At 40.4% G+C, this 10,740-nt stretch overlaps 1 protein-coding gene across 1 annotated transcript in view; it reads right to left on the bottom strand.

The window, feature by feature from the left end:
• CCDC162P overlaps nucleotides 1-10,740 on the bottom strand; it is a 40,066-nt gene that overhangs the window by 21,610 nt on the left and 7,716 nt on the right. The window contains exons 5-8 of the mRNA XM_023533373.1: nucleotides 10,407-10,568; nucleotides 1,375-1,487; nucleotides 857-992; nucleotides 387-590 (exon numbers count right to left, since the gene is read on the bottom strand). Coding sequence (XP_023389141.1) covers nucleotides 387-590; nucleotides 857-992; nucleotides 1,375-1,487; nucleotides 10,407-10,568 — 615 coding nt within the window. The remainder of the gene's footprint in view (nucleotides 1-386; nucleotides 591-856; nucleotides 993-1,374; nucleotides 1,488-10,406; nucleotides 10,569-10,740) is intronic.

Here is a 10,740-nt window from a genome sequence, read left to right on the forward strand (position 1 = left end):
AAGCAAAAAGGTACCCTTAGCAATGTCAAGGAGGGTCTTAAAAGCGCTTCTCTGGAAGGACATGTGATTGCCACGTGGGGATAACAGAAAGGGCCCCTCAGGCTCTGTTCACTAGAATGTCAACAAACCAGCAACTGAAAGGCTTCCTTACTGTGGCCTCCAAGGAGGCTTTACAGTGCTCTGCCTGCATCCTGCTCTCAAGTGGACACTGCATTTCGTTGTGGTTAAAAAGCCACTTCCCTTTTCACCACAATTTTTTTTAAGCCACTTCTCTAAGAAACTCCCACCTGTTATTCCATCATGTTAACCGATTCCAGGTGCTTGGAAGAAGGTGACGTGGGAGACAGGATAATCAAGGAAGAGGAAACTGTAGCAGAATACCTCACCTTGTGCTCAGCAGGTGTCCCATGGATGTAGTGGTGAGCTCCTAGGCCTTGCAAGGTGCCCAAGCCTCCTTTTGCCATATTTACCCCAGAACTATCTTCTATGGTAGGGACCAGGCTCCCTGCAACCGAGGTAAGCCCTGAAGTGTTGATCGTCAGCGTTCGTTCAATGGATCTAAAGTAGTTCAGAATTCCTAAGCAGATGCGCTGAAATAAAGATAAAACAGGGTCAGGACCCTGCCCTTTGCTAGTCCCGCCCTAGAGTAAAACTTAATGGAGCCCTGGAGGTTGACAGGTCAACTTTACTGCTGAGAAAGATACACGCCACCCCCAGAAAGGCTTGATTTCATGAAAAAATCAGAAAAAAGAACAAAGTGTAAAGTTACGTTGCTATTAAAATAGTAGGAAAGTCCCCGTCTGGGCAACCAACCATTTCAGATGCCTGAAACCAGCGTGCTGAACCATCCACATACCTGCAACTCCCTGATTCGCAGGTGGCGCAGATACAGAAAGGACAAGTAGGTCCCTCTTATAAGGACAGGATCCCTGTCACTGGGCCCAGTGCCATCATTCAAACCCAGCAGCTGTAGGGCCATTGCATAGCTGTACCTTTAGCAGGCAGAAAAAAATAGAATAAATGCTTTCCATTTCAAAGTGGTTTGGAAAATTAATATGCACCAAATAGAAATCATTTTATTTAATTTAAGGGAGTTTCATAGTGGCTACTCTTTAAAAATACACTGAAGATAAAATAATTGCTCTCTCTATGTAAATATGAAAAGAAATCTCTCTTAGTAATTACTCTCATAAAAACACAGTCCTAAAGCGAAACATTAATTTAGTTGTCTAATGTGCTTTACCAAAGTCTTGTTTTTATTTCAGCTTCAAATACTTTTGGGTTAACATGTAACCTCCATATTAATCAGTCACTCAGTTTTCCCCACTGTTTAACCCATTTCCGTGAGTCACCAATAAAATCATTTAATTTTACCCTGTCTCTTTTTTCTGCTTGATGGGCTCCTTGGCACATTGGCTGAGACTTATTTGTGCTAGGTCACTTTCACTTCGTTCCATGGAAAGGTCATCATCCTTCATATTTTCATTCTATCAAAAAAACAGCATTAGTTGAATTACGTAAACATTTGCAGCGTTATTAGCAAAATCACAATTGAGTCATCACAAAATTAAATCTCATGATCCAAGTCATATTTAGATGAACAAGTAGAAGAGTATCTCAATCCATTTCAACGACATAAAAATCTATTTATAAAACAAATTAGGGGTCACTTTTTACTATTACTTAGTCTTTGTTTTACGAGGCTATTCACAGCTTTTAAATATCAGCTGGTCCCTAGCAGCACCTCCCCCCACACCCTTTCCCATGATCCATATAAACTTTCATGATTATAAAGAATTGATACACACATTTGTATGAAATTTTGAATCTCTAATCTGGTCTTGTTCCAGGCTGAGAGAGATCAGTGGATTAAACTTTTTTCTTCTTTTTAGCTATACAACTTAAGCACTTAAAGTCTCTATCCTGTTTTCACATTTGTAAGATAAGTTGCTGTGAGAAATAAATGATAGGATGTATATAAAGCTTAGTGAATGGCACTTCATAGGTGCTCAGTACACTCTAGCTCTCTCCTGGCCATGGACTGCAGTAGTCAGTCAGCCCTGTAGGATCTACCAGAATTCATGGTTTTTTGCTTATTTCCACAGTCACCTTTCCTGATGTTGAGAAGGATGAGGCCATGTACCCAGGGTCCTAGAGAAAACTGGGAAGAAATCGATAGTGATGTACGGTCCTGCCCCTGACCCTCTGGGCAGCTCCTTTCTTAGCTGTTCTCTCCGCCTGTCCCTGGGCATGCCCCCATTCCCGTAAGATGTGCTCTTTCATAGTGGTGCTAGTCCCCATAAGAACGCTGAGTGGCAATGGCTGAGAAGGGAACTTTCCTCTTTGGGTTACTAATATTCTAACAGCTGGTTCTTAGAGTCCCAATAATCACAGAAACTACTGGTTGTTCTTCATTTTCCTCTTTTCCCACAATAATTGAATATTTATCTTGGCACAACACCACCCAGATAAAGATGATATTTCCAGGCCTCTCTTGCAGCTAGGTGTAGCTATGTGTCTAAGTTCTGACTGATGAAATGAAAGTGAAATGCCATGTAGTGGCTTCTGAGAATTTCCCTGAAGTGGCAGCTTCCTTACCCTCATTTTCCATTTTGCTGCTTGGAACATGAATGTGACAAATGAAGCTGCATCTCAGCCCAGAGCCGTACATGTGTTGCTCCAGGACAGAAGGGGCGTGGGTCTCTGAGGACTCCAGGAAGACAGAGAAAACTGTCCATCTCCTCTAATTCTCTGTTATTTTGTATTTAACTATGACCAACAGCCAAACCTAACCTTAACTAAGACAGTCCTCAAGACTCCAAAGATAGACTACTAGTCTTTACGACAGGCACTGGGGAAGAAAATTTTGGACAGGGACATTAGGAAGAACAGGTGAGAGAGAGCATCGGGCATCATTTAGTGGCTTCCCATTCTGCCCATGGGTAGGGTTAGCTCCTGTCTGTCCTGGGTAAGTGTGTCCATCAGTGTATGTCTGTGTAAATGTCCCCCAACCCTGGGAATGCAAAAAAGACTCTAGGAGGTGACGTAGTGCACTTCAGTTTCTTAATACAGAAATACAAGATCATTATCCCAAAATAAAAAGAATCTCTGTTTTTTTTTTTTTAAATCTGTGAGAAAGCGTATACTCCATGAAGAGAGTTAAATTTTGACAGTTTCTATTTGGCCCAGATTTTGGGTGAGAGGGGCTCTAAGGAAGCCTTTTGCCTCCCAGGCCGACGGGTCTCTTGCATTACAATTCAGGGGGCCAGCTCAGAGCCACAGCCTTTCTCCGATGGCACTGTGACTTTTTCAGCTGTTTCTAAAATTACTCAGAATTACATAGGAAGGAACAGAAAAGGACGCCAAGTTACAGTGAAAGACACTAGAAGGAATGACCGAACAAACCACAAAAGTACAGCTGAATCAGTAGATCACCAGGAAGCAAGGAAGAGGGGGCAGCAAATTAGGGTGAGTAAAGGGAGAGAGCCCAGCACCCTCCAGGAAAAGAGAACCAACCACAGCCCACAGAAGGAAACTGCTTAGGCACTGCCCTAAGAAACGGACTACACTGCAGATAAGCAACAGGGCTGACTAGAAACCAGGATGTCAGCACCATCTGTGGTCATCCTTTCCTGAAAGGGTAAATCCTTTGACATTTATTCTGCCTTGTGGCTGGGTCTTTGCCAGCATGGCTGAGTTTATGTATTTTGACAGTTCTGAGATTTCCACCAATTTTAAATCTCATTTTCTTCTGGGAAATTGGCAAAGGCACTGGAGTGGGAGGTAGGGTGGGGAAAATAACTAGAGGAAAAGTAAGTCTATTATTTATTTCCCACCCCTGAAAGTCTCTATGGCTTACTGTGTCTATCCACAGAATAAAAAGACTGGAAGGATATATACTGAATGTTAGCAATACTGTTATTATATTTAAGTGGTAAAAATCTGGGTGGTTTTAATTTTCTTTCTTAAACTTTTCTATATTTCCCAATTTTTCTGTGATAAATACATGGCACTATGTCATCAGAAAATGATTGTTTTTAAACACATTCTATTAAATTTGATGAGGGAGACCAGGAAAGCTGTTTTATGTTTCCCTGAACTTCTTGCACATTGGAGCTACTACATACAGCATCACTTTTGCGAGAGCACACCAGGTACTCATTACATGGCCTTCTCAGTGGATACAGAGGGGAGTATAACACAGATGGGTGAAAACAGCTCTTCCTGTCTTCTCTCCTTCGTGTGGCCAGTAAGGAAAAGCAAAAGAAGAGCCAAAGGATGTAGTTATTTTTTGCCACTTCACTGCTCCTTAAAGTTAAATAAAAGTGACCAATTTAAACCATATCTGTAGAAATCCAATGGTCAATAGCAGTATTTAATATTTGTTCATAGACATTTTAATAAATAGGTGTTTCTTGGGGAATGACATTGGACACAAGAAACTTGAATTACAGGTTTGGAAGGACCCACGCAGGGCTTCTTCTGGTTAGAACTACAGTTAAATTATTTTAAAGTTTTTTTTTTAAAAAAAAAAAACATTTTAAAAATGCAGTTCCTTTCGACCAGAATTATCTCTAATTACAAATTATCATCATTCAACAATTATACAAAAATACAGTATTTCTTCTTTATCATCCAAACCCAGATCTTTAAGTGAATCTGGAATTAGAACTGTAGAAAGAAGAATGGCCGGCCTTTGATGTTAATGGCAAGTAATGACCAATTCGAACTGTTATAGCAACATTACATACACTATCAGTGTTTAGACAAACATATTCAATGTTAAAATGGATATGGGAAAACAGGTTTTCTCATAAGTTGTTGGTCATGGGGGGAGAGGAAATGGTATACTACTTTGATTGGATCTGTGAAAATTTTTGAATGTGCACATTCTATGACACAGAAAATCCACTTCTAAATATCTGCTCTAAACAAACACACATATGTACAAGAAGGCATGCACAAGAAAGTTCAGTAGTTATGGTTTCTAATATCAGGAAAATGGCAACAAATATCCACTGGGGTCTGGCTGTGTGAGCCGAAGTATAGAATAAAACATAATACAGCCATTAAAGAGAGCAGCAGAGACAGATTTCTAAGACGTATTGCTGGGTGTAAAAAAGCAAGTTGCAAAAAGATATCCATAGGATATGACAGATTGTTTATATAGAAAACTAAAACACAAAATCATACTATATAAATGTATTTTATGGGGACATATGTATGATATAAATGCATTGAAAAGTCTTGAAGGAATAACAACAGTGTTTGCCTCTCATGAAGCAGAATGAGGACCAACATTAGAGTTCCCATTAGTTAAAGTTAAACATTAACTTTTCAGTGATGTTTCCATTTTTTTTTACAAGGAGATGTTTATTTGACATTTGCTTATTACTTCTGTATTTTAAAATTAATTTTTTTTAACACTTCTAGAGAAAATTGCTAACTTTACAGTGGAGAAGCCTGGCAACCACGTGATCAAGATCAACATCCCCTGTGATAGTTCATGTTGGTAGCATTTGCCCCTAATATGATGTGACAAGAAGGGCACTTCACCTCTGGGGTATTTTTCCTCCAAACCTATATTTTTCCTCCAAACCTATAACCTCAGTATAATCCTGAAGAAAACATCAGACAAACTCAAATTAGGGAATGTTCTGCAGGCTGCCTGGCCAGTACACCTAAAGCTGTCAAGGTCATGATAAACAAGGAAAGACTGAGAAACTGGCTCAGAACCTGGGGAAATTGGGGAAACATGGTGATTAAAAGCAACGTGGTACCCCGGAGAGGACCCTAGAGCACAAAGAGGATATTAATGGAAAAAACAGTGACTTTCAAATAAATTTTAGTTTAGTTAACAGTAATGTACTGATGTTGGTTTCTTAGCTGTGACAGTTGTACCATACTTAGTAATAAATATGTTAGTAATATAAACTAGGTAAGGGATACCTGGGAACTCTTCGTATTATCTTTGCCACTTTTCTGTAAATCTAAAACTATTCTGAAATAAATCATTTATTTCAAAAATAAACTCCCTAAAGAAAGGTTAGTTATGAACAGTATTCACTGAGGATTATTCAGAAACTGTTCAGAAGTTGCACTATCATTAGTGCTTTTATTCTTTCAAATAGGACATAGGACTGCCAAAATGAACGGTCTCATGAGATTTGCTTTTCCTTCATGCAGAAGACCCTGAATGAAGAAAGCTATTTTTCACGGGGTATTGTTTGTCACTTGCCAACTTCAGAATCAGGATGCTCACTAGTATACAGATGGTAAAATTCATACTTGACTGCCATGTGCTTGCAAAATAGTGAAAGAGCTTTAAAAATCATACCCACATTCCTTTGACTCCTCTCAGCTGCCATCTTTTACTTAATCCTAATATCATCTGATTAGTATTCAACATTCAGAATGGCCACATGCTACCATTGGTGCTCTGATACTGAATAAAGTGACTCTTGACCAAAGCAGAAGAAATACTTGAGGAGATCACAAAATAACACCCACAGGAAAATATGAAGGAAAGTGGAAAACTATTGGTTATTGCATCATAATTTCCTTTCTTATACCCTGTGCTATTTTCTGTTCTCTGCTTGGAAAGCTCTTCTCTAGCCCTTTTGCATGGCTGACTCCTCATTCATCAAATTTCAGTCCAGATGCTCCTGACTTTGAAAGATCTTGCCCAATTTCTCTATCAATGGGTGCTCTTCTCTACCCCATTGTCCTCCACTCTTGTGGTTTTCTTCATAGCACCCACAAGTTAGAGATGAGATTTACTTCTTTGTTCACTTATTTACTATTTGTTTCACTTCCTGAGCCCAGTACAATACCTGGCACAAAGAAAGAATTATGTAATAAGCACTGAATGAATGGGAAACTGGAATACTTGCATGACCCTGATATACAGGGTATTTTGTGTGTGTGTGTGTGTGTGTGTGTGTGTGTGTGTGTGTGTGTTATTTGTCTAACCTCATGCTCCACCGCTAGAATCTACAGGTATTCTAAGTCTCTTAGGGTCTATTTACATGAATCAACTTGAAAGTACAGTGCTCACATTTTTCTCCCTTTGGTCAATTCCAAGAACAACATTTACAAGTCAGTAAATACCCAGAGGAAGTGGTTTTCTTCCTTTTTCTTTCCTTCTTTCTTTTTCTTTTTTCTTTTCCCTTTTTAACATTTGGACAACTGTAATCAAAACAGACTTTGGTGAAAGCACAGGCTGCATTTTATCAGTACCCTGACTTTCCACCTCCTGGGTAGATGGAGGGAAGCAGTAATGGAACAAGAAGAGTTTGTTCTCTACTGTGAGGCTGGGCTTCTCACACTTTTGCTCTTAGTGCTTTCTTCCTCTCAATACTTACCTGAGCTATCATCTCCTGTTCTCACTATGCATCTTCTGCTTTTCATTGCCACAGTAGGTAATCTCCTTTGTCCCCTAAGTACCCCTTGGCATTGCTACAAGTCTATCACCTGCTGGCCCTGCTATACTCTGGACCTCATCATTTCTCCATGATTTTAAACATGGAACTCTTCATCTCTGATTCCATCTTCCTTTGCCTTCTACCTCTCCCTCACTCATATTCACCACCATTCACCCCCATCTAGCTCCCAAAAGTTTAATTTCTCCTATTCTCTCAGCCAAGGAAGAAAACAGATTTGTGGTGATGGCCCTCAGATGTTAATACCAGAGCTTCACAGGTAAAGGGAGATTACATCAGCATCAAGAGATAGACTGTCCAGGATCCTAGGAAGAGAGGTCTCGCTCAGAGACACCTGGGCTGACTCTGCCTTTGCTGCCCTCCCTTATCCCCTACTCCCAATCTTCTTTTCCCTAAGTCTGGGTCAAGAAGCACCAGAGCCAGACGTTTTTAAATGTTTCCTTGTTATTATAAGGTCTTCCTGAATGGCGACATATACGTTAGTGTAAAATGGCAATGGGAAAGGAAAAATCTGGCTATTTTCTCAACTCTGGCAGAATGCTAGCTAAGGAGAGACTGTCATTGGTAGTTGCATGCTGTGTTGGGAGATTCAGGGGCCAGGGAGACCTATACTATGATATGTTGCATCTGTTCCTGATATATGTGGCCAACTCTTTTTTCATTAGATTCTCTAGATTCTCATCTAAACAGATTGAAAAGTTATAGAAGTTGTGGTGTGTGTAGTGTGTGTGTGCGCGCGTGCATGCGCGCACGCGTATCTGTGCATGTGTGTTTGCTTCCAGTCAATCTGTAACTCATTAAACCCTTTTCAGGTTTCTCTTTCCTCATGTATAGCCTGGGAGATGGATCATTCCAGTGCTTATCTCTCTAGCATTCTACTAAACTTCCCCACACCTTCGACTTTATGTATAAGTTTTAGTTATTCTACAATTATCTTTAAAGGTGAAAGTAATGTAGGGAGGAGGCGAGAGAATTAAATATGTTAATCAAGCCACATTCAGAGACTGTAATATGCTGATCAGCCCTGCAGCCAGGCCAGGAGGACACCTTCAGAACAAAGGATGATTTCTGCTGGGATTGCTAACAACCCATTCCCCACACCTGTGAAGGGGAAACAGGAAAAACAAGAGTCTTTAAGTAGCTGCCCTACTCAAAATATGGCTAAAATCCCTATGGCTAAAATCATGGGGAACCTATGGATTAAAGGCTGAGAGCTGCCAGCAGGCCTTTCACTCTGCATATTCTTACCTTTTCATGCTAAATACTCTTCTTCCCCTTCCTCACTGTATGCCCATATCAAAGGAAATGGGTTAACAAAGTCTTTTAAACTGTAACTCACAGGAACTAAAGAATGATATATAAACTGAATTCCCCAGAGCACTCGGTGGGGTCCCTCTCACTGTTCCTCTCACTGTCTTTCTCTTCGTACTCTTTAGTCTGTCTCTCTCACTGTCCTCGTCTTGCTTAATCCCTCTCACTCTCTGCCTCTGAGAAGAGACCATACTCTGTGGAGTGTTATCCCTTTTCTAATAAACTTTCCTTTGACTCTGACTTTAGCGTGTGTGTTGAGTTCTTTCCACACTCTTTGCCAAAGGACCCTCTTCTTCTCTCAGTGCAAGGCTTGGTCTCCCCCCGCTCTGGGAAATTTGCCCTGTTCTGCATCAAAAGTAATAGAATTATTACATAGAATGGGCTTGCTGCACATCCATGCCCTCTTACTTCATGGCCATCCTTATATTCTTGTCTTTTGGGGGGGCCTTCCCCACAGTGATATCTCTTCACATGCCATGCTCACCTTCTGCCTCACTAATGCAGACATTCTCCTCCTCTTCTTTCTCTCTGAGACGGCCAGGCCATCTACAAGCTCTTGCGTCTTATCGTTTTGCACCTGAAAATTCTGTGTGTCTGTTTCACCTCAAGGGAAGTGATACCGTTATCCCCTTTTCAAAATTATTCTTCAACCTATTTTTTCACCCCATCTCCTCCCCTTTCCCCAGGGTCATCTGTTTCTCAAATTTACTCTTTTGTATCGTTCATCTCTTCTTCTCCACTGCTCCTTCCTCTCAGACTATAAACAAACACATTGAGTCTGTCCATCTTAAATAAGCAACTGAAACAAAATGCTTCTCTGTAATAGCAGATTATAACTTCCAAAACGTTATGGTACCATTGTAAAGACAAATATCCACTAGCTTTGTGTAGAAACTTCTTTTCATTGCCAAATTTCATGCCTAGCCTAGGTAGCAGCTACCTAACTTGCTTCCCTGCTTCCAATTTCTCCCTCTTTCAATCCAACTAACACCCTGCTGCCACATTATCTTCCTAAAAAATACAGCTTTGTATATATCACTGTCTTACAGGATAAGGCACAAATTCCTTAGTCTGGAATTTATGGGCATTCACAACCTGCTGCCTCCTCTGCCTTAAGAAAACTTCTCTTTACTACATTTCCACATGAGTCTTCCATTCAACCAAACTGGACTTGACACTCCATGTGCAGTCTCTCCTCTGCACTGTTGTTCATGCTTCCCTTTTAGAATGTGCTCCCTACTTTCCTCTCCACCACCACCGCTCTAAGCCCTACGCTTCCTTCAAGCCCAGCTCAATTTCTTCCTTGTTCAAGAGGTTTTTTTATCAATAGAACTAACCCCATGGGGACCATTTTCTATGTAAACACTCACAATATTTAACAACTGTCCGGCTTATTTGGTGTTTAGCACTATGATGTATAGCTTTGCACTGGTATTTATTGGTTAAGCGTATGTCCTGGCAGCAACAACATCTTATAGTATACCTCTTTACACCCCTCTTTCAAATTAGCAATTAATCTTTTTTTATACTGAAAACAAATGTGGTTAGGTAATAGAGCTTTTGGGGGAAAAGGTCTCTAAAAAAATACCAAAGTAAATTTCTAAGGTGGTGAGTTGAATAGAAAGGCATATTGGTTCTTTCTTCCTGTGGTACCTGGTAGAGGTTGATGTTGCTATAAATATTTTCCCAGATTTGGACATAGTTGCACTGATGCAAACTCTGGGAAGCCACAAAAGTTGCATGAGATGGAGCCGGCGTGACTGTCCTTGCAGCATGGTCTTGGAGCACTTGCATTACCCGCTCAGGGTTGCAAATCTTGAGTAGAACAGAGAAGAGAAGGAATGGTTGGGAGAAAGGTTATTGCCTTTGAATTTAGTCATGTACATGTGAATAAGAAAGAAGTCTCAGATGGGACCTTAATCAATTAAAAAATAAAATTTAAATTATGATCCCCTTAGGTATGTTCATCCATTCAACACTGTTAAGT

This window comes from Pteropus vampyrus, unplaced genomic scaffold, assembly GCF_000151845.1.
Source record: "Pteropus vampyrus isolate Shadow unplaced genomic scaffold, Pvam_2.0 Scaffold101, whole genome shotgun sequence".
In the NCBI taxonomy this organism is placed as follows: Eukaryota; Metazoa; Chordata; class Mammalia; order Chiroptera; family Pteropodidae; genus Pteropus; species Pteropus vampyrus.